Source organism: Aulostomus chinensis, chromosome 10, assembly GCF_037954235.1.
Source record: "Aulostomus chinensis isolate RoL2024-O1b breed Wild chromosome 10, RoL_Achi_v1.0, whole genome shotgun sequence".
Taxonomy (NCBI): Eukaryota; Metazoa; Chordata; class Actinopteri; order Syngnathiformes; family Aulostomidae; genus Aulostomus; species Aulostomus chinensis.
The window spans coordinates 26,700,356-26,723,325 of NC_141329.1; the positions used below are offsets into that span (position 1 = coordinate 26,700,356).

At 44.8% G+C, this 22,970-nt stretch overlaps 3 protein-coding genes across 5 annotated transcripts in view; 2 read left to right on the forward strand and 1 right to left on the reverse strand.

The window, feature by feature from the left end:
* Window positions 1-12,272, forward strand: part of LOC147255056 (roundabout homolog 2) — a 50,408-nt gene extending 38,136 nt beyond the window's left edge. For both annotated transcript variants that reach the window (XM_086216699.1, XM_086216700.1), the window contains 11 exons: window positions 1,280-1,457; window positions 2,207-2,425; window positions 3,413-3,455; window positions 3,544-3,680; window positions 3,771-4,052; window positions 4,762-4,897; window positions 5,609-5,934; window positions 6,145-6,255; window positions 7,000-7,176; window positions 7,536-7,663; window positions 8,427-12,272. In XM_086216699.1, coding sequence (XP_086072825.1) covers window positions 1,280-1,457; window positions 2,207-2,425; window positions 3,413-3,455; window positions 3,544-3,680; window positions 3,771-4,052; window positions 4,762-4,897; window positions 5,609-5,934; window positions 6,145-6,255; window positions 7,000-7,176; window positions 7,536-7,663; window positions 8,427-8,438 — 1,749 coding nt within the window. In that variant the 3' untranslated portion in view covers window positions 8,439-12,272. The remainder of the gene's footprint in view (window positions 1-1,279; window positions 1,458-2,206; window positions 2,426-3,412; window positions 3,456-3,543; window positions 3,681-3,770; window positions 4,053-4,761; window positions 4,898-5,608; window positions 5,935-6,144; window positions 6,256-6,999; window positions 7,177-7,535; window positions 7,664-8,426) is intronic.
* Window positions 12,273-12,330: 58 nt separating this feature from the next.
* Window positions 12,331-16,718, forward strand: lim2.3 (lens intrinsic membrane protein 2.3). 2 transcript variants are annotated; one of them, XM_086216703.1, is made up of 5 exons: window positions 12,331-14,592; window positions 15,093-15,284; window positions 16,110-16,259; window positions 16,337-16,471; window positions 16,573-16,718. In XM_086216703.1, the coding sequence occupies exons 2-5, from the start codon at window positions 15,110-15,112 to the stop codon at window positions 16,632-16,634; spliced, it is 522 nt and encodes a 173-aa protein (XP_086072829.1). In that variant the 5' UTR covers window positions 12,331-14,592; window positions 15,093-15,109; the 3' UTR covers window positions 16,635-16,718. The 2 variants fall into 2 exon arrangements, with proteins under 2 accessions (XP_086072829.1, XP_086072828.1); XM_086216702.1 differs by lacking the exon at window positions 12,331-14,592 and having other exon boundaries at window positions 14,603-15,284.
* On the reverse strand, window positions 16,004-22,805 carry hspa8b (heat shock protein family A (Hsp70) member 8b). The gene is made up of 9 exons (XM_086216701.1): window positions 22,333-22,805; window positions 20,751-20,960; window positions 20,454-20,659; window positions 20,010-20,162; window positions 18,679-19,234; window positions 18,390-18,592; window positions 18,110-18,308; window positions 17,551-17,783; window positions 16,004-17,446 (listed from the first exon to the last, which is right to left on the reverse strand). Exons 1-9 carry the CDS (start codon window positions 22,679-22,681, stop codon window positions 17,291-17,293), a joined length of 2,265 nt encoding a protein of 754 aa, XP_086072827.1. The 5' UTR covers window positions 22,682-22,805; the 3' UTR covers window positions 16,004-17,290.
* Window positions 22,806-22,970: the final 165 nt, after the last annotated feature.

Here is a 22,970-nt window from a genome sequence, read left to right on the forward strand (position 1 = left end):
ACAGAGAGCTCTATTGTTGTGGTTTATTCCTCCCATCTGTGTCTATATGCAGGACATTATAAGAGAAGACTGATCAGCTTTCATGTCGCAACTCATCAGCCGGAGGGGAGATCACACGAAATCCCTTTATAAATATTGAAATCATCAGCATCTACATCATTTACTTGTAGACAATTAAAAGTTTAATTCGTGGCTTAACAGAAGATGGAAAACATTCAATACAACTCGGTCACAACTTTTCAGAGCAAAAGTTAAAATCATTTGAGGGAAGAAGAAAAAAAACGAAGACCACCTTGTACTCGACGTTTCTCGCTACCCCATGTTTACATTTATAATTCTAGCCACAAGTGAGCCGCTTAAAAAGACTCAGCATATGAAATATTTATGTTCATGTTGCGTGTGTCAGCACATGATAGTAAAGATTCCATCTGCAGCCCTAAAACGCTTCTCACAAACGTGGGTATCAGAAATGATAACCTGTTTTAATAAAGCCCAGGGACACAGATGGTCCTCGAGCAGCAAAATCAAGACGATGTTAATGTGCTCACATGAAATTGCTGATCTGAATAGCATTTTGTGTGTGTGTGTGTGTGTGTGTGTGTGTGTGTGTGTGTTTCAATTATCTATTCATTTTTTTGAACTGCTAATTTCTTGGGAGTTTGCTCGTGACATTTTTCCACGTTTCAGAAATCAAGTGTGGATAAAGCCAATTAATAAAAAAAACAAAAGAAAAGAATTAATGTCCATGAAATTTGAATTCAGATATTTGATTTTACTGTTTATGCATGTCTTTACATTTAAAAGGAGACCGTTTAACATTTGAAAAAGGAAATTATTCCTCCTCCCACAAACAGAATGTTGCATTTATTAGCAGTAAACACACCAGGGTTGGTGCCGGCTCACTCGTCTGCTGTGACCAGAACTTGGTGGCTAATTATTGCTGTCAGCAAACATCCACGGACGCTGCTATGTCATGTTTCTGAGCTAATTTGCTGCCTCTGAATCTCCCGTTTTGCTTGCAGGAATGCAACGGTATTGCATCAGGTTTAATGATCGGACGTAACGGCTGAGGAGTAAAACCAGCTGTGAGGACGAAAAGCGCTTTCAGCAGCAGGGTTTTAAATCTGTTTTTTTAACTGTAATTTGCATTGACGTCTGCTTTTCTTTCGTATCTGCTTTGCTGTCAGCCTGATACAGATCTTCATTGTGGCTTCTCTATTATACTCCCATCTTATCACGTTATGCTTGATAAAATGTCTTTGTGTGCCTCCAAACTCAGGTCTGGTGTCTGTGCAGCAGCGTGGAGCAGGAGAACCAGATAAACCGAACAGTGGACGGAGCGGTTCTGTCCATCCTGCTGACGGGCCTGCTGCCTGACGTCCGCTACACTGTCAAGGTGGCTGCTGTCACCAGCCTGGGTGTGGGCGCTCGGAGCCCGCCTGTCAGCCTGCTTCTCAGTGAGTCACGCAGACTGTTAGAGCCTCTACAGATTGAGGAATATGGCTGGATGCAGTTTATCCCTGGTTTAAACTCAATGCTGTATCATCAAGACTGATGTTTCGAATGTGAAAACATGGAAGTTGGTTGGGAGGAATTGGCTGTGAAGCTAAATTATTAATAACAGATAACATTTGGAGGCTGAGGATGAGAAGAGCAGTCCCTCGGAGTTTTCCTCATCCTTCTGCTTTTATCAATTTAAGTTTTGTCAGTTGTCTGCGACAGTGGAGATGAATGCTTCTGTAAAAGGGTTTTCAAATTGCTCAGCATTTGTTTGTGTATCAGGACACACGCCTGTGAGTTTGCAAAATGATCTTGCACATTTGTACATTGGATTTTTCTGTCTTGTTGACGGACAGACTAGTGCTGTCGCTGCTGTTTTAGGGGGTAGGGCACAGGCTCTTTGACATCCAGATAAAGGCTCACACTGTCATCTCAGACCCAAGACCCTCAGACCCCAGACCCTCAAACTCAGCACTGCACTTCCTTGAGGCACCAGCAATGCACATGTCATGTTTGACATTAATAGGATGAGCAATTGTTGCGTTATTCGAGACACACAGAGATGTCTTGTTTAGAAAAGGGGGGGGGGGTTGTGCTTGATGGAGAGTCCAGGACTGATCCTCCGCCTCATGAAAGCCTTCTTCATGTTAAAGTCTCTCCATCATCTGTCTGCATGAACTCATCTCTTTCTCCGGTCATCCATCAGCGCTGCCAGTGGGAACGTCATCCATGCCTGAGAAGAAAGGTGGTAACCTCAGCATATCCGAGCAGATCACAATAGTCGTCCGCCAGCCAGCTTTTATCGCCGGACTGGGCATGGCTGCGTGGTTGGTGCTGATGGGCTTCAGCGGTTGGCTCTACTGCCGACACCGCAGGAGGAAGCAGCTGGGACACTACACCACCTCCTTCGCTTACACACCGGCGGGTGAGCGGAAAAGAAACTCCGACTTACCTGAACTGGGTTTTAGCTCCGTGACAGGCGTCAGGTTCAAAGTAGCAACTGTAAAACTGAACTGGCACTGAACTTCTGAGATGTGACACTCGGAGAATGTCAGTACCTTTCGCTCTTTGATTTCAGAATTTAAATAAAATATCCCCCCCCCCCCCCCCCCAAAAAAGAAAAAAAACCTCCCAAAAAAATGAGCTGTCATGATTTTCAGTCTTCACCTTCAGATGCTCTCACATCTGATATTTCTCTTGTTCGTGAAAGAGAGGATTCGCCTGGGGGGGGGTGGGGGGAGCAAACCGTCAGATTTTGTTTTCAACAAGTGACAGTGACAAGTCCTTAATCGACCGCTGGGGATATCCAGAGTAGTGATGAACTTTTTCAATTTTTACCGTGTGTTCCACAAAGTGATGCGTGGACTTTCAGCGCGCGTTCGCTTAATTAAAATATATTTGTCACCACTAAGCAGTCTTCACCGTAGAAATGGGATACTGAAGCATGTAAACTGTGACGTTCATTTCTGCCCTTTGGCGCACAAACAAATCAGTTGTTTTTTTGACTTTGAGAGATATTTGCTCTTGTTCATAAATAGTAAATGGATGGCCCAAGGCGTTCAGACAAATGGATGCAGCTTGAATGTGTAGCTGTAGCAATTACAAACCACTTGAGGTTGTATTATTTCACCTTTTATGGGACTGTTAAGATCTTGACCCTGGACTCAGCGGCAGCAGCAAGTAACTGCCTTATCGATCCAACAAATTATATTTGCATATTCACTGCATATATTTGGAGCCGTGTATCAGGTCAGAAGTGTTTCTCAACAGCATATTAATTAAAAATCTGCACCCTCGACCCGGACTGCTCATTTGGAAATATGGAGGTCTCATTGAGTTTCTTTTGGAAAGAATCTGAAGCCAGAAGTTTGTGGTAAACTTGGTTCTAACTGAGCACGTCTTCATCTTCCAGTTGGCTTCGCTCACAGCGAAGGATCCGGAATCATCAACGGAGGGTAAATTGACGATTTGACTCGGAATTTTGTTTCCGCTGCCTGTTTACCAGTGTGCATGCACTGACGTGGCTGTAACTGCTGTTTCCAGCCCTGGCATGTTGGGATCAAACATGGGCAACTACCCCTGGCTGGCTGACTCCTGGCCAACTCCCAGCCTCACCCATAACAGCAAAGAGTCCGTCAACTGCTGCTCCGGCAAGCTGGACTCGGACAGATTCTATAACAGTAAGAACTCTGAGTCAGATTCCTTTTTTTGATCATCATCACTGATTACATAACATAATTTTTTTTTTTTTTTTTTTTTTTGCTACGCAGCAGTTGGTATCATCAACTACCCAAACCACTCTGAGAAACACAGCATGGCGTCCAACGAGAGCCCCATCTACAGCACCATCAACACCGCCGCCGAGGACGACCTGCTGGCCTACTACGACACCTACTCGTCCTACAACCAGGGCCCAGACCCTTACAGCAGCAACCCAGTTCTATCCAATGGTGGCCTGGTAGGTCTGGAGCTGGACCTGGACCAGCTGACCATCCGGTCTGGTCACTCAGGATCTGAATATGCCAAGCTTCAGTATAACAAAAAAAGCAACGGTGAGTTTTCTTCTAATCCGAGACAGCGTGTCGGTGGAAGACTGCGGCCACTTCACGAGGGAACAGAACAGAAAAAAAAGTAAAATAAAGCGAATTCAAGATTCAGTATAACAGTAATGGGAACTTTGTTTCATGTTTTTTCATCGGGGAGTTACAAAAGCAGCAGGAGTGTTGTTGCCATGGTCACGCACAAATTTCACACCTAGTGCAGCGATTTTAGAACAATGCTTTATCTGTTTGCCAATACACAGAAATGTAAATCATGTTTGTGTTTATGCCAAACAAGTGTATTTTATATCATATAACTGCATCGCTAAATATGAGCTTGACTCTCAGAGACACTGTACATCCAGTGAGGCTGCCAGCATGTGCGTTTTAAGAATTAATAGAAACGGCGAAAACGGGGAAATGTGGTTCGATAAGATTTGAAGGATAACTTTTAACAAAAGTACGTAATGCTTGGCAGCAGCAGGAATACTGCGCTGCTTGTGGTGTGATCGTTAATCCATTAAAATAAAAGGGGAACAGAAGAGTTGTGGATGCTCTATTAAGTTTACAATTCACAAAACATCCAGTACAGTAATTAAAAATGTTTTATACACTAAGAATCATCCCTCAGGCACTCATAGCAAACATGTTAATCTAAAATGTTTATATCTCCTAGGGTCATTAAAACAGTGATTAAATTGTTCTACGCTGCATTTTATAGACAAACTGGCAAAGCAGAAATCCAGCGGGTCCTCCAAGTCGTCTCCTCTCACTTGGGTGGACGTTTTGTCGCTCCCCCTCCCTGCCAGCAAAGACCAAAGTCACTTAAAGACAAACCAAGACAAAGAGCTGCAGAGGTGAGATATTTACACCGCAATCATGAAAATTCTTTCCTAGCTCACGTTAAGGCACCATCCTCCTCCTCTTAGAACACCAGTGTCTAATTTTCACGGTTTATTAATAACTCTGAGGCCTCTGACTTCACCCAGATGACGGAGAGCGTTAAGGCAGCGGAATATCAAGCCTGCCCTGCAACTCTGCCAAAGCTGTCAAGCAAAACTTGAAGTTTTGAGTCTGGGGAGTTTTCCAATTAGCAAAAGTTGTGTCTGCAGGCAGTGGGTAGATTGAGCTCTGGGGTTACGGAGGGGGTGCGTCTCCTCTAACTTGTTCTGACAGACTGGATTGCAGACATAACGGGGTGGGATCGGAGGGCTGTGCTGTTTGTGCCGTGTCTTTTGTAATGACATTAGCCACCATCTGACAGTCTGAATTAGTACTTTCCATTTTCAATGACATGTCCATCATTAAATTAGCCCCGATGGCACTGAAGTGACAACATTAATCACGGAGGTGGTTCTAGTCCTCTGTAACTCTATATTAGTTCCTTTTTCCTTATGAATTAATTCCTTAATAATGAATCACTTAATTAATAATACTTTAAATGTGCAACCTCTATACATCACATCCTCAAACCAACATTCATACAAAGTTTAAGTAGGTTTCAGATATTCAGCCTTTCCCCTTGAAGGCGCACACTCATGCTGCCGCTACTCATTGTCGTCCTGTAGCTCCGAGGAGGAAGATGAGGAATGGTGTCCTCCTCTGCCAGCTAGAACCTACCTAATGGACACTTCCAGGGAGGAGGTCGCCAGCCTGCCCCCCAAACCAGAGCAGCTGTCCTACGCAGCAACGCTGACATCTTCCCCCCGGCGAGGAGACGCCCTGCAACCCAATGACAGTCCGCGGTTTCAGCACTTTGACCTGATGACCCGTGACCCCTCTGGCTCCCAGATCTCCCAGTCCAACCCAGATCTGTTCAAGACCCGGGATGCCAGCGAGGTCTACCACACCAGCCAATGGGCAGACACTTTGAAGGGAGACAGCCTCGGCAAAGGTCAGTTCACATTCATTTTAATGCCTCACATTTTGGGGAGGGGATTTCCCATGAGGCAGCACACTGGCACGCAGTGTCATGTATAATTCAGCGTATGATGAAACATTACAGACATTATTTGTGCATGAAAATCATGTTGGATTATTCGAAACTGCATCTCGGCATTCCTTAGTTTCTCTCAAGGGTGACATCAGTATGCTCTCTTGTCAGGACAATCTCCTGCTGCCGACTCCAGCCCTGCAACCCCGGCTCACAGATCCAGGAGTAAGAAGAAAACCCCCAAGGACGGACAAGTCAGGCGAGAGTTACACAACCAAGCAGGTATGACACACACGTTTCATCCGTTTAGTGAGAAGAAAGGAACCGATTAGAGTACTTGTCTTCATATTTGATGTGTTAACTGTGCATCACCAATTCACTAGAATTCTTAGTTCCTGGAAAATAGATGCCACTCACTGGCTCGTCCTCTAGCGCCACCATCAGTTCACCTCCGTGTTTCTCAGGAGAACGTCTGATTGGAAGTTTCCCCTCAGAGAATTATAATAAGCATTTAGCTGCCAGCAGTAGGTCAGACACTCTATTTTTTTCATGCATTTTTGGATTTTGTCTAAATGGAAGCACAAATAACGCGAATGATACGCAAGAACTCTCAGGCCGTGTTTTGAAAAAAAAAAAACTTGTGCTAAGGAGGAAGCGTTTGATACTGGCACAGATCCAGATCCCAGGGCGGATCCACGATCCCATTTTCACTCCAGAACGTCTGCAAACTCGTCTTCTTTCACACAGTGAAACTTTCTTAGTAAGAGGACGGTTTTTTTCTACAAGTGACAGGAGTAACTTCCAAGCGCTGCGGGCTTTAAAGGAGGGAAAGTCAAAGGCAACATAAACAAACCACATTAAACTAATTTTATTGTCTCTGGAGATCTAAAATCTAGGTGATTGTCAGTGCAGTGAGCTGCTAGCATGTGCCTTTGTTCTTTCAGCTTGTATTTAGGGTTTCGACTTTTAGCTAAGACGTGTTTTTTTGCTTATTTTCTTTCGCTCTTGATTATCAACCCCATCCAGAGCTGCCCCCTCCACCTGTGCCTCCCCCCGCCGACAACTCCCTGCAGCTCTTGGCCGACGTTTTGAACCGCAGCCGAGCAGACAGTGAAAGAAAAGAGGGGAGTGACTCTCCTACTCTCCAGAAGAGAGATCATCTCTCACCCCAAAGGAGAGGAAGTACAAAATGGTTATCACAGGGTATGTAGCGCGCACTATACACTGAACTGGTAAAGCTTACGTACACTCCCCCTGTGTGCGACAGCAAACAGAAAAATAGACAGTCTGTGATAAAAGAACAGTTTTTGCCCCAGCAACACATGCCATCTTGCTGCAACAGCTGGAAATCAAATGGCTATTTTAATATTATTGTGATGCTTCATACAAAATCCCCTTTGGCCTAGAAAAAAACAAAAAAAAACAACAACAACTGTCACCAATGTTAGTGGTAGCAAACTGCTCTTAGTGGTGGGGGGTCTGTTTTCAGTCTGTTCCATCACTTAGGGTTTAACCTATATAAATACAGCTGCAACTCTGAGTGATTTGTTTGTCATCCGCAGATGAGAATGTAATCCAGTACGGACAGTCCTGCATGCTGCCCAAGGTCCAGATGTCAGGCTACGGGTCCCTGGGTGGAGGAGGAGGAGTCCTTCCCCGAACCTCCACCACTGGCTGGGGGAAGGATGAGGTATGTGTGGAAAAGAAAGTGCTGAAATGTCTGTGTGTGGCACGTGATGAAAACAAGGTCAGATCCCCACTTGTTTATACTCTGAGGCTGCTAATCCATGAGGGTAAATGGGATGACACTCCAGGGTAAAACTCCCTGAAAGCGTGAATAAGGATGGCGCACGTGTGCCTTAGGTAAATTATTAAAAGTACAACCCAAAATCCCCCCCAAAATTCTCAAAATACATCCTTTGCACCAGTAAAGCTGCCAAAAAAGCTTTCTCCTTTATTGAGGGCTGCAATTATGGTAAAAACTTTACAAACCTGCAGTATTCACACGTGGTATTGATTTAATAAGAATACGTTGGAGTAGCAGCATGTCCGATTCCTCAGGACAAAAACTGAACATATAGTATGACACAGTTTCTCCTAATCGCTCTGTCGGGATGTAATATAATTTTATTACATCACATTTGATTTATGCAGACCAAACTGTAGCTATTTATGTTTATATAGTATCATATGTATATAGGACCATATATTTTTATACATGTAATGTAATATATGGTAATGATAGTCATCAGACGGATTTATTGGAGTCCCAAGGACAACTTCTCTCCCTGGAGTGCAGGCGGAAATGTAAATTGCCGTATATCAGGCCGCTCGTCTCCTTTGTTAATCCACATGCTGGGAATGTTGGCTGTCATTCCTGCAGCTGACTTGTAATTAAATGACACAATCGCCGTACTCCTCTGAGTCGCTGTGTTCTGTTTGTTTCCCCCCAGAACCTCATGTAACCTTGGTACGGTCCCCTTTTAACTCCTCGGTTTTCCTGGATGTCTGTGTGAACCTTCGGTCGGTTCTCGTGAAAATGTGAAGACCAACGGGAAAGCGTCATGGCTCGCCATCTGCCTTTTCACAAACTATTTATATTAGCGAGAGGATTCTGCGTATTTGGAAGAATTGGTAAAGTCTGACCCTGTCATTACTCTACAGTGTTTTTGTCCAGTTCTGCTCTGTTTCCAACAGCCTAAAGCGCTCATATATGCAAGTGAAAGTTGATAGTGTAATTGTGAAAAATTATTTGTGCACACTGGGCCGAGTGACTCTGAAATCAAACGTCTGTTGTTTAGCATCTCTGCCAAATAAATGTTAATCCCACGTACTTGATAGCAGCTCTGATTTAAACAGGTTTGTGTGTTCTTTTGCAAGTCAGCATCTGCGCCCATTCAAAGGTCTGCGAGGTCCGATACTTGCCCGTGTTCCTCCGCTGTTGCTTCACGAGTGGACTGTTCCCGTAGTGTCTCTCTAGACCTTCATTCTCCCCTCAAACTTTCACTCTTGTGGGTAATTTAGCTGATTAGCTTTCGACCCAGAAATGTCAGTATTTGGATGAAGTGTGTGCCAATGTCAGAAAAGCATCAGATGTTGAATAAACATTGTTGATCCTCTGCTGCTGTGTACATTCAAATATCAGACTGAACTTGGTGTAAGCTGAAGACTGACGTTAAAGGGACGCTGTGGAACGTCTGAAGTGGCAACAGCGACCTCTGCTGCCACAAGGTGTAATTACAGGAGGCCGTCACATGACACTGAGCCGAGAGGGAACAAAATTGTGGTAAAGGGCAGATTCTGACTGAAGAGGAAAATTCTTTGGAAGAGAATCGACCAAGACGGAGAAAAAAAGAGAGGAAAATATGGTTGAGCTGTTGTTTTCTTGTTGTCTCAGTCAGGTGGTGAGTGCATAGTGACAGTTAGAGCCGAAAACGATGTCACATAACATGAATATTTACAGGTATTTCATTGATTCTTGATGCTCTAACAAAATATTGACAAATATGTTATGAAGAACAATGAAATAAGTGTTTTATATTTTAACATTAACATTTTGCCTTCAAATATTTGGTGAAAACTAAAATTGTCTCTGTTCTTTGTAAACGATAACAGGGACGGGGACCGGCACGCCGTCGGTGTCGACGCCTCCATCCCGCAGCTGCTGTCAGCCATGTTTGTTGTTACCGTGCGTAGCTTCACATCGAACAAATATCAGGCCGCGGTCGCTAATTGTCACAACATGTCAGAATATCTTCATTGGAAAGGACTGCGTCAAATTAAAATTGTGAGCAACGCAAGATGGCACACATCGTGAAAGATGTCAGCGCCACGGTCAGTGGCCACACGCCTGCATGGCGGCCGTTTCCTGCTGTGTTCCGGGTGTATTGGGATTTGGAGACAGCAGATGATGAAAATCCGAGGGGACACATTTGACATATTTGATAACCTGCTGGCTGCCGCGGGACAGCCAGAGACCAGAGACATGAAGACCAGCTCGTCCTGAAACCTGCTAGCTTGCTCCCAGCTCACACGGAGGACTTTACTCCGACTTTCCTCGCAACGGTTTCGTCTCATTGTGAATCTTCGGTATAAACTGGCCTTAACATCGGCATTCAACCGCTTCCAAGCTGTTATAAAATCTGAAGATATTCTGAGGTATTTGACGCGTTGATGTCATTCTTGTAGGTAGGATGGGTGTAATGGCTTCCAGGATGCAGGCGATTGCGGTCGACTCACGGCCGGTGGCGTGTGTTATTGAGGGTAGCACGCTCAACGTGCACGCTCAGATTTCCTAGTCCGAAGAGCTTCAGGGTACGGAAGAGGTGCCGCGCTCTCTACTAGAAGTCAGTGAAGAAGATTTTAAGCTGCTGTTTCCAGGTGAATAGTTGCTTTAAAGGACTGGAGGGGGGAATTGGATGGTGACACCTAATTTGTGTTGGGTTTTTGTTTTTTTTAATTGATTGTTTCTGGTATGACCTCTCGCTCGTCCTCTTTGTATATAAACATCTTTTCAATTTTTTTTTTTTATTTTTACAGATGTGATCGGCTATAGTACGCAAATTGATGGAGGGGAAATCGAAAATATTGTATTTTTAGGAAATGGGAAGTAAATGTAACTAAAACATACTGTATAGCAGATTATTGAATGTATCTTCTGTTTACTCTTGACCATGAAACCATGATGACGTGTGTGTGTTTGATTGGATAAAGACATGAGGCCGGAAGTGTGTTAATAAACGTGGACGAGTGTATCCGTGCATGTGTGTAGTGCTTGTGTGTGTGTGTGTGTGTGTGTGTGTGTGTTGCTATTTTATTCTCTCATCTCTGTGTGATTGTGTGCTGTCGTATTCCTGTAGATCACCAGTGTGTTTTGTTCTGTTGAGATTTTTAAATTGACCAATAAAACATTTGTTACTCTTAAAAAAAAGAAAAAAAAAGGCATCTGCTCCTGTTTGAAGTACACGGAACGTCAGAGGGGCTTCGACTGCTGGTCCAGTTGTAGGTCTCACTGACTTAAAAGTACTTGAACTTGGTATTTCAAGGTTACTGGTTTGTTCCCAGCTTCTCCAGAGACCGTGTTGAAGTGTCCTTGAGCAAAGCACTGGAGCCTTAATTGCTGCAGGGTGGTTGCATGGCAGCTTCCACAATCAGCGTGTGTGAGTGTGAGATCTTGAGATCATTGTTGTAAAAGCTCATTTGTGACGAATGCGAAGTGAGAAAGTGTGACAAGAAAGGCAAGTGTGCAGGGACTGGAGACTGGAGACTGGATGGCCGGAGCAACAATAAAAAGTGTCCCAGACTGGTAAAGAACTGTTTTTTGGGTCAGTGGTTAAGTTTAGGGTTATTCTCCAGGAATAAGTCTATGTAAACATCCCAAAAGTGTGTGTGTGTCTGTGTGTGTGTTTAGATCTGTGCTCTTGTGGCTTCATTTAATGCTTTGCCAGGAGTACAATGAGAAAACAAAAGAAGAGAGCGAGAGAGAATAAAAGGGAAGATGGGAGCGAGCTCACATTTCCCATCGGATCCAAACGTCCCTGAGGTCTGAAAGTATTTGGTGTTTGTTCTCAACAAACGTGTTAACAAAAAAACAAAACAAAAGGACTGATTGTGTTTGGAATGGCCACATTGCTGAGAGAACGCCTGAGTTTGAATCTGGCTAAATGAGAGCAGGTTGCTTTCATCTCTGCGAGACGTGAACGCTGCTGGGAGGCGACGTCTCTCTTCTTGTCTGCATGTTCATCTGTTCATCAGCCTCTTGTGTGCACGTATCGGTTGAAGTACTACAGTATTTTGGCGAGCAAAGTGATTTGGACTCGACTGCACTGCCTTTGGCAAGTACCCGCTGGGTCCCACCAGGCTAGGAGGATAATGATAATCCAATGCAATTTGATGGGGTTATGCAATTTAGAAGGGTTCTACAATTTTATGCTTTTAGGCCTGTAGCAGGGATTAGGGTCTCTCTGTGGTTTACACAAACCCACACAAAGACAGCTCAGCTCAATTTACTCAGTCCATTTTGTTCACAAATGTTCTCCCTCGGGCCGTCGAGTGGTTTATTCTGTCGTGCTGAACATCTCTTGAATCTGCGGATTTTAATTGTCACCTGAAACATCTTCTTCTGATCTGTTTTACTCGGATTCAATGAAGGTTGCAACAAAAAAAGGGGCGGTACAAACACCTTGCCAGTAATGTTCCAACTTTAAATATCGGCACTTTCTTAAAATAATTGCCCAAGTCATTTTTTGCCAGGGTTGTTGGTTTTTTTTGACTAAAACAACTCTTTATGATGTTTTGTCTCCAGTTTTTTGTGTTTTCTGAAAAACTTGGGGGGGTGGTGGGGGGGAATAACGCAGGCGATTGTTGAAAGAAGGCGACGAGGGACAGTTTATCTCCTCCACTGAAGGTTTTGTTTGTCCACCAGGAGGTAACTTCAGTTTCTAGAGTGAGAAAATCCGAACAATCCCTCGAATCGCATTTAAAGTAAAAACTGAGACACCCCCACCACCACCACAGCAGTAGAATTTAAAAACAGCCCTCTGCTGCTAACCTTTGCATTTATATTTCTCTGAACAGTCAGAATGACTAAAATACTTCTGGTTTTATATTACCGGTGTTTCCGGTCGACAGTTTTTCAAACAGAATACTTGAACCACTCATTGAAAAGTCCACCAGACCTGAACTCCCAGAAGGACCTAGAGTTTAATCAGCAGTCTGCGCCGTCTCTGTTTAAAGACTTGATAAAAGACGCCATCTAGTGGTGACAACTGACCCAGACTCTCGTGTTGGTGCTCTGAACCGAGTTCTTGAGGCTCAGTGAAATGTTAATTTCTTCTGGTTTCCAAAGCCCCGCAGTTCAAAGTTCCCTTCATGACTTCAGGATAACATTCCATTTGAGCTATTTCATGCCCACAGTACAACACTGGGGAGATGAATTTTTGGATATGAAGCAAAAGTTCACACGCGGTCACACCAAAATGTTCCCTTCAGGGTGGAAAAAAGTTCCCCAAATACAAACTACGCCATAATGCCCACAGGTGTAACCCTCCACAGTTCTTTAAAGATTTAACTTGGTGGAATGTTTATATTTTTGAGTTTGTGTTCCCGGAATGTTTGCAGAACTTTAACAGCACTCTTCAGTCTTTTCGGGTCCTTACATCACCTTGCAGGAGTGTTTGCACAAATCTAATTATGGGGATGTTCCACAGGAGACCTTTGGAATCGAGCTTGAAGAACCGTTGCACTTCTGTCGGCCATAAATGTTCAGGGTGTTTACGTATCATTCAAGTCAATATTGGCATTAAAGTTCTGTCAGCTGCAGTCTTGCGGCGCTGTGTAATTGTCTTCAGAGCAGGTAAAGAATGATTACTTGAAAAAATATTAATTAATTGTGCTTTCTGACAAATTCAGCAAGCACAGGTCTCACTGCCTCTGTGTGAGGCGGCAGATACGGAAGAAGGAAACGGCTTTAACTTTTAATTGGATCCAATGTGGGGGGGGGGGCAACGCAGGAATACTGTAGTTTATTTATTGTCAAACGTAGCCTGCAGCATCTTGATGACAAAGACGCAGTCCTTCATCATCTGTTGCACTTGGCTGATTATACTTTGTTTCATTCATTGAAGTCCTTCCCTGACCCGTGTTTACTTCTGCCTTTGTGCTGCTGCTGTTCCCCCTGCTGCTCAGCGAACGTTCATGTTTGAGGTTTTTGAAAAACCAGAAGCTTGGAGCGTTGTTAAAAAGTAGGTGAGTTATTTCTTCTGGTGGCTTTGACGTTGCTCAAAAATCACTCCAATACTCCAATGCTCTCACACAGGCAACAACGGAAATCTTGATAAATACGCCACCGTGGATTCATCTCTTTCATGACAGCTACGTCGCCCAGATTAGCCGCCCTCCTGCTTAACGCCATAAATCTTCTCCTGTGAATTTATATGATTTGACTTCACTGCAACATGTGGTATGTTTTATTAATGTCTCTCCATTTTTTATATTTTTTTTTGGTGTAATTAAATGAGTCCCCCTGTGCAAGATAAATGGCAGGGACCTGAAAATATGTGAGTAAACGTCAGATTAATCCATTACCCACAATTCATCTCTCTGCAGGAGGAAAGGTGACGTCGCACTGTGAGGAAAGTTTCTGCTGAATTTTGGTGTTTGTATCACAGGACGGGGGGGGGGGGGGGTTGGATTGATCAGAAATCAGCAAACCGCACAACTTGAACAACACAAACAGAGAATTTCAATTCATTTCCATCCCTAAATTTTTATTTTTTTTTTAAATCCCTGTCAAACTTTTCCAGCAGTAGCATGGGTCCATGAGTTTACTGTGTGGTTGTGCAGCACATTGAATTAAAAGCCCTGTGTCATCAGTATCACCGTTGATGTGCGCGGCGCTTTAACAGTTTTGTATTTTCAGCAGATTCCCTAAAACACAAAACTCATCCCCTGTGATTGGTTGTGGCTCGGCGTGCTCCATTGTTCCCTCAGCCCGTTTGTTCGCTTGGTTTCCTACGCACAAACAAAACTTTCCTGCCACTCCGAGCAATATTGGGCTCCCCTGAGCTTTGACAAGCCGAAATATTGGAATCTGACTTTTTCTGAATAAAAAAGACAAAGGTAAGCAACAACACGTGAGTTTGATGATATTGGAGGTTAATTGCTGGGCCGGGAGTTTGGTAGCATATTTGATGTTCCATTAACTGAAATACTGGGGGGGCAACTTTGTCTGCAATATTCCAGCCATTTGCATGTAAATTCTAGATGTATCTTTTTTTTTTATATATATATATATATTTTCACAAATTTCTGCTCAACATATTTGGCATCACTGGGATTAAAAAAAAAAAAAAGGAATAAAATGACAATGTGTCACGCTTTTAAGAACATTTAATGTTTAATGGACTCGCTACTCACCCTGGCAGTGTCTGACCAAGCTGCTCATTTGCCCAATTTGTAAATCTGTCTAATGAGAGAAGCTTCTTTAATCAGATGCAGCGTGACCTTGTGGCATCCTGCTGAATCTACTTAAGGGATCGTTTTATTCATGTCCAGCGTTGCCGTGCGCCCTGTAGTCGAGTCAGGGGTCCTGACCTGCTCTGTTCATCCCTGTGTGTCAGTCAGTGTTTTTGGCAGGATGTACAGCTTCATGGGAGGTGGGTTGTTCTGTGCTGGAGTCGGGAACATACTCCTCATTGTCTCCACGGCAACGGACTACTGGATGCAGTACCGTCACGCCAGCAATTACATGCACCAGGGCCTGTGGCGGTACTGTGTGCCTGGGAAATGCATGACACACACAGACAGCATCGGTAAGAGACTGAGAATCACTGCAAGAAGATCTGTGTACTCGTCCTCTATGAACGCTGGGGTTACGTTTCCCCACGGAAGTGTTGAAGTAAAATCTAGTAAAGATTCAAGTGCAAGAAAAAAAGCACCAAGCGCTGCAGAGGGCAGGTTCAATTTTTAGTTAAGATGAGAGGTTCTCAAAGCGTGGCGTAGGGGTCTCCACCAGGTTTTTATTGTGAAAAGCCTCTCAACGTTAAACACAAGCATTCGGAACGTGAAATCCGATGCAGAATCACTGAGCTGACCTGAAAACATTTGATCACTGCAAACGTAGTTCACTTGAATTGTTTTGAAAGTATTCAATCAAATATTTGAGAATTTTGAATTTGAAAATCAAACTGAGTGACTTTCACCGCAAATCAACAGTTTATGTTGCACTCGATAGCTTGTAGCAAAGAAACAAAACGGTTTCAAATGCTGCATCAGATTTTTTGTGTTCAATTTGTGAAAAATATCTGAATACAACTTCACACGACACCTCGAAACGTAGACTCGACAAAATCCTTTCAAACGGGATCGTGTGTCTTTCTGAAGGTACATTTTTGGGGTCTAGAAGACAACAGGTTTTTTTTTAAATGTGCTTTAGGAAACAGGTTCAATCACACTTGCAAACAAAGCACTAGATGGCAAGCGAGAGCTGCGCGCTGACAGACCAACCGTGAACATCATCCAATGACTTTATTACTTACAAGCATAAATGGAGTAGAACTTCAAAGACTGTTGGTGTCATCCTTGACATACTCTTTGTTCTCTCACGCTTTCTCTCTCTCACTCACACACACACACAGCGTACTGGGATGCCACCCGGGCCTTCATGATTCTGTCCCTGCTGGCTTGTTTCATCGGCATAGTGATCGGCGTCATGGCCTTCATCCACTACTCCTCCTTTGATGGATTTGACAAGACATTTGCAGCCGGCATCCTCTTCTTCATCTCCTGTAAGCTCTTGATTGGCCGTCTTTGACGGAGTCGTGTAGATATTACACTTAAACCGGATGATTTTCATCTTCCCCAGGCTTTTTTGTGCTGCTGGCCATGGCCGTCTACACCGGCGTGACAGTCAACTACTATGGTAAACGCTACGGAAACTGGCGGTTCTCCTGGTCCTATATAATGGGCTGGGTGGCTGTGGTGCTCACATTCTTCTCAGGTACTGTACGCATCATGTGACTGTTCCACCTGCATGTTCCTTCATTTAAGTGTTCACACTGGGAAGACATGACTTATTCTTTCTATCTCTCTCTCTATTAGGTATCTTCTACATGTGCGCCTACCGGATGCACGAATGCCCAAGAAACTCTAACTCGCGCTAACCTATCACACACACACACACACACACACACACACACACACACACACACACACACACACACACACACACACACACACCTACAAAAGATCCACAATGAATAGCCCTGAGGAGCCTACACCCCTATGAACTTTCCCACAGTTTCCTGTAAACAGTAACATTCATGAACAGGCAAAAATAAACAAGAAAAGCTGACGCGTGTCTTATACTGTCTCACTACAACTCGAAGAAGCAGACGTGCATGAAACATTGGTGCCGATACAGGAGCAAGAGTCGTTGCTGTAGGTTCGTGGTGCCTACCTGAACTCAGGACGAAGAAGCCGCTACGTGTACTTCAATGGTTTATTAACGCATGAAGGAGCGACACACCAGGGGGTATCGGTGTAGCGTCCAAAATGAACATCAATATGAATGAGAAAGCATTTTAGGGAATACAAGATGAGTGATGTTTTGAATTATCATATTTGTAAGCATTAAGAAAATTCAAAATAAATGCCATGAATTAACCAAAAAAAAAAAAAAATAGACAATAGAACACTGCCTTAAACCCGATGTACAAGATGTATAAAAGCAATCCCAAAGCAGACGTGAAGATTTTGATCTCCCTTGACAACAACCTAGCTGGAGCAGAAGATGGTGTTTATGTAGTCTCGCTCTACTTTAGTCAACCTCTTCAATGGTGGGGCCAGAAGATGCTCCTCCACCTGGCATCCCACCTGGCACCCCCCCGGTGCTCTGGTACAACTTTGTGACGATGGGGTTGCACAAACTCTCCAGCTCCTTCTGCTTGGCATCAAATTCATCTTCTTCTGCAGACTGACATAAGAAAATGATTTAAAAACTGCTTTGCACTCCTGAAAAATTCACAGGTAGCTGGTGACTGTAATGCCAGGAGCCAAAACCTTCCATCTGACACACACCTGGTTACTGTCCAGCCAGGAGATGACCTCCTTACACTTGGACAGAACTGCGTTCTTGTCGTCGTCGCTGATCTTGTCCTTCAGCTTCTCGTCCTCCACGGCGGACTTCATGGCGAAGGCGTAAGCCTCCAGGCCGTTCTTGGCAGCCACACGTTTTTTCTGTACCTCATCCTCAGCTTTGAACTTCTCTGCTTCATTGACCATACGCTCAATGTCCTCCTTGCTCAAGCGACCTGACCAGCAACAGAGCAAAAGATGAATTCATTTCTTTTTTTGGTAGAAAGCCTTTTACACACTGAGTTGGTTGCATTCCAGCAGTGAGTGATCCTCTAGCATGGAGCACATGTAGGAGCAGGGCTGCAGCAGATGATGAGCGTCACTGCAACGAATCCTACAGGGGAGCAGCACAGAAAGTAGTTCTCGTTCTCGACGTTTTCAGTGCAGTATCTTCAATCTCATCCCCATTTTTTTTTTTTTTCAATCTGAGAAGGTAATTTTTACAAATACTACATCCTGACAGTAGTTTGTTTTTTGTGAATGCCAGTCCTTCGCAGCTTACCTTTGTCATTTGTGATCGTTATCTTGTTCGACTTCCCGGTGCTCTTGTCAACCGCGGACACACTTAGAATGCCATTGGCGTCAATGTCAAAGGTCACTTCAATCTGAGGGACGCCTCGAGGCGCAGGGGGGATTCCGCACAGCTCAAATTTCCCCAAAAGATTGTTGTCTTTGGTCATCCCTCTTTCACCTTCAAAGACCTGCAGATAATTCATTCAGTTGACGCTCTGTTCGTTGGAGTTTGTTGGGCTTTGGAAAAAAGAAAAAAAAAGTCATCACACCTGAATGAGCACGCCGGGCTGGTTGTCTGAGTAGGTGGTAAAAGTCTGCTCCTGCTTTGTGGGGATGGTGGTGTTTCTTTTGATGAGTGAAGTCATGACTCCTCCAGCAGTTTCAATACCGAGAGACAAGGGGGCCACATCCAGCAGGAGCAAGTCCCGCACGCTGTTCGATTCGTCACCTGACAAGATGGCAGCCTGCACAGCTGTGAAACCAAATATTCGAACGTTCAGCCTATTTTCCAGTCTTGAATTGTTATCACGTACACATACTGGTAAACTGAGGTCCTACCTGCACCATAGGCCACTGCTTCATCGGGGTTAATACTCTTATTGAGCTCTTTTCCATTAAAAAAGTCCTGCAGCAGCTTTTGGATCTTGGGGATACGAGTGGAGCCTCCCACTAAGACAAGCTCGTCAATATTGGCCTTCTCCATCTTGGCGTCACGGAGAGCTTTCTCCACAGGCTCCAGGGTTCCACGGAACAAGTCTGAGTTCAGCTCCTCAAACCGAGCCCTGGTGATAGAGGTGTAGAAATCTATGCCCTCATAAAGTGAATCGATCTGAAGGCTGGCCTGAGTGCTAGAGGACAGGGTTCGCTTTGCCCTCTCGCAAGCGGTACGCAGACGACGCACTGCCCTCTTGTTCCCTGAGATGTCTTTCTTGTGCTTGCGTTTGAACTCTGCGATGAAATGTGTGACCATGCGATTATCAAAGTCCTCGCCACCCAAGTGTGTGTCACCGGCTGTGGACTTCACCTCAAAGATGCCACTCTCGATAGTTAAGATGGAGACATCAAAAGTGCCTCCGCCCAGGTCAAAGATCAGGACGTTTCTTTCAGCTTCCGTCTGAAATTTGAAATGATCCAAATACAAAAGATGAATCTTTTCTCAACAGGAAAGAGCACAACAACTAGGAAGCTTCTTTTTATTTTAGTAACTTGTCACTTAAAGCTTTGATAAGAAACTGTTAACTCTGCAACTCTGGTAAAATAAAATGTTTGGCAGTTCTCTGGTTAATGTCTTCGCAGCTGGTGTCTTGCGCAGCTGACTGTGTTCAGTCAAAGAGTAAGGAAGAGTGAAAAAGACACATCACTCTGGCAGAGAGAAGAGCACAGACGACCTGCTCGCCAAATCATTTAATTTACCGATTGTGACTCGGGACCTCCTGAAGGCCAGGAGGCTACTGGAGCTGCCCCCTAGAAAACTGGATGGTTCAAGTCATCAGCTGGGAAATCCCAGAGTCGACAGAGACCCTTCGTGGCGAGCTCTCCCAGGAATACTGTTTCTGCTGTTGCACTTCTGTTGTTTACTTCCATGCTAAGCATCTGCAAAAGCCTGTAATCTGTGGCCTGTAATTTGCCCATTGAGCTGAGCGGAGCAGTTGTTGGGACCTTGGCACGCTCGTTTGACATTAGCTGCTCCTGTTTGCAGGACCTCGCATTTCGTGTTTGACTTCAACAGACCTGCGAGCAAACTGAGAAAAGTGAGGCGATCGGTCTCCATCAGCACGACCGCCCAGGTTGAGACAGCCGGCAGCCACAAGGCCAAGCCAGCAAGGCGGGTGTCCAGGTACAGTAGTTGCAGTGGACGCTGCTTACAGAAAGGCAGTGTTTCCACTTACCATTTTGTTCAGGCCATACGCGATGGCAGCAGCAGTCGGCTCGTTGATGATACGAAGGACATTAAGACCAGCAATGACTCCTGAATCTTGAGTAGCCTGACGCTGCGAGTCATTAAAGTAGGCCGGCACAGTGACGACAGCATCAGTCACCGTCTGCAAGGGTAAATTCATGACATGCTCAGTTTAGCCTGAGCTAACAGCTCTCTGGTCTGTATGAACGAAGGTATGATTTCTGCAATGCCACATACAGAAGAAATGTAATCAATAAAAGAAAAAAAAACAAACTGGAAAATGCATCCACATTGTGCAATTTTATGACTTTATTTTTTCCAAATCCGAAGCAAATACACATTCAAACATTTTGTAGCTAGAAAGAAACCTGTCTATGTTTGACAAATACCAACCTCACTTTTTGAAAACTAAAACCAAATCAGGAAGGCGTACCTTGCCGGTGAAGGCCTCTGCAATCTCCTTCATCTTAAGCAGCACCATGGAGGAGATCTCCTCTGGGAAGAAGGACTTGGGCTCTCCGTGGTACTCCACCTGCACCTTGGGACGCGAGCCTTCATTAATGACTGTAAAAGGCCAGTGTTTGATGTCGGACTGTACGATGCTGTCATCAAAACGACGTCCGATAAGTCGCTTTACATCTAAGAGGCAAGAGAAGACGGGGGCAGATGTGATCAAGCAGAAACGTCATCAGAGTTGATGACGGGGGTTTGTTCACAGGCTGTCTCGTACCGAAGACTGTGTTGGTGGGGTTCAAGGCCACCTGGTTCTTGGCTGCATCCCCGATCAGTCTCTCACTGTCAGTGAAAGCAACATAACTGGGCGTGGTCCGGTTTCCCTGGTCATTGGCAATGATCTCAACTTTCCCATACTGGAACACTCCAACGCAGGAGTAGGTGGTGCCCAGATCGATGCCTACCGCTGGTGCCTTGGCCATGGTTTCTGGGAAAATGAAAAATAGCTCTAACGTCATAACACATTTCCAGTTTGACGGATGAGTAGCTTAAGTCCCCTCTCAGGACTGCGGGTAGCTACATGCGTTTGCAGCATGTGGTCATGAGGCTATTGGGAGAGCCTGAGCCCCTCAAACAGACGTAGACACGAACCGTCCCATCCACACTCCACAGCTCCTGTTTTCAGGCCTCGCCACTTCTAGAGGCGTGGCTGCTGCTGTTATGACAGCATGAACATCTAAAGTCGAAGTCATAGGAAACCAAAAATTGAGTTCTGGGGGACACGGTTGATAAAACAACTTAATTTCCCCCTGAATTATCCCTTTGCTCAGTTCATCTGACTAACTTACTGACATTTGCAAGATCCGGACAGGCCAAGTTTGAGGGGAAGGGATGGGAGATGACTTCAATCACTGTCCTGTCTTTTTTTGAGCAGGCGTGCACAAACTTTTTCCTTCTTCAGAGGGCCAAAGCTCAAACGGAGGGAGGGCGTCAGACCAAAAAACTTTTGTTCTTAAAAATGATTTTTGTCTGAGGACCAATGTCTCTGATTCTGATTTATCTCTCTCGTGTGCAAAATTAGCATGAGGTGTCACACGGGCACCTGATCAGCTACCAGGGATCATAAGTATTTTTACCTCACAAAAAAAAAAAGAAAATAACATAAAAGGGACTTACATACTTTTAATTTGATTTTTTTTTTTTTTTATTAACGGGCTTGACATTTTTGTAATTAGATATTTCCAATTTGGGCTGGCCTTTTTGAGATATAATTGTACAACTGATCACTAAATTAATTTACAAGAAAAAAATCATTGAGGGTGTTCAGCTGGAGCACCGCGGAAGGGAACCCTTCAATGACACAAAAAGACCTTTGAGTGTTTCTTTTGCAAATTGTGACACACAAAAAGAGAGAGAGAGACACTCGGCTTTTGATAACATTTCCTAACGTAGTTCTTCCACTTTTGGTAAGTCAGCATTCGGAAGGTTCTAACGTTCCTCAAGGGGAGGCAGAACCAGTCTGAGCAGGAACGTTGCATGACAGGGCTGCGGCACCGGGAGCATCACAGGGTGTGTCAGCGCGTCTCCCTGAGCAGGGAGCAACTTTCTCCACTTTCGGAGCTCTGAAACGTGCGCAACCTTTGCACATCCTCGCAACTCTGCAAGCGCAAGGACGTGGCTCACTTCACTTCACATTCACATGACTTCTATTTACTTACTCGCCACGTTTTCAATCAAACGTTAACGTCATTCTAAATGATGCAAGTTTAAGAGACAGTTTTTATAAAGTTCCTCTTGAACAGCAGCAAGAAGTTATTTGATGTCTTTACTTCAACTTAAAGTTCGAACACATCTCTCACCGAGCTGCTGCTGTGGCTCCTGCTGTGGCTCCTCCGTCTCCGGTGACTGACAGTCGTCCTGCTGACTCCTCCACACCCAGACTGGCTCTCCCGCCGGTACTCTGTCTCTGCTGTGACCCGCTCTGAGACAGGGGAGGGGCGGCCGCGCCTCCTTGCAGGCGCTGCCTCTCAGTAGTTTCCAGAAACAGCGGAGGAGGAGACATGCGGACCAACCCTGCTTGACATGTTCTGCATTTAGTGTGTGAGAGCGGGGATGAGAGTCTGAGGTGGGACACAAGTTTGCATTCTCATGTCCCCCATAGTTTGGTTGGTTCAGCAGCTTCTTCTCTGAAAACGAATTTCTGCACATCTAAAAGCAAAACTTCCATGCATTTTCTACTTCTTATCCTGTTAAGGGTGGCGGGGGGGTGGAGCCTAACCCAGCAGCCTTCAGGCCAGTGGCGGGATTCACCCTGGACGGGTCACCAGTCCATGGCAGGGCCAACACATATACACAGACAATCATTGGCTCTTTTCTAACCTGGTCCCCTCTTGATGTCTTTGGACTGTGGAGGAAGCTGGAGTACCAGAGAGAACCCACGCAGGCACAGGGAGAACATGGAGACTCCACACAGAAAGATCCCGTGCTGCAGCCGGGG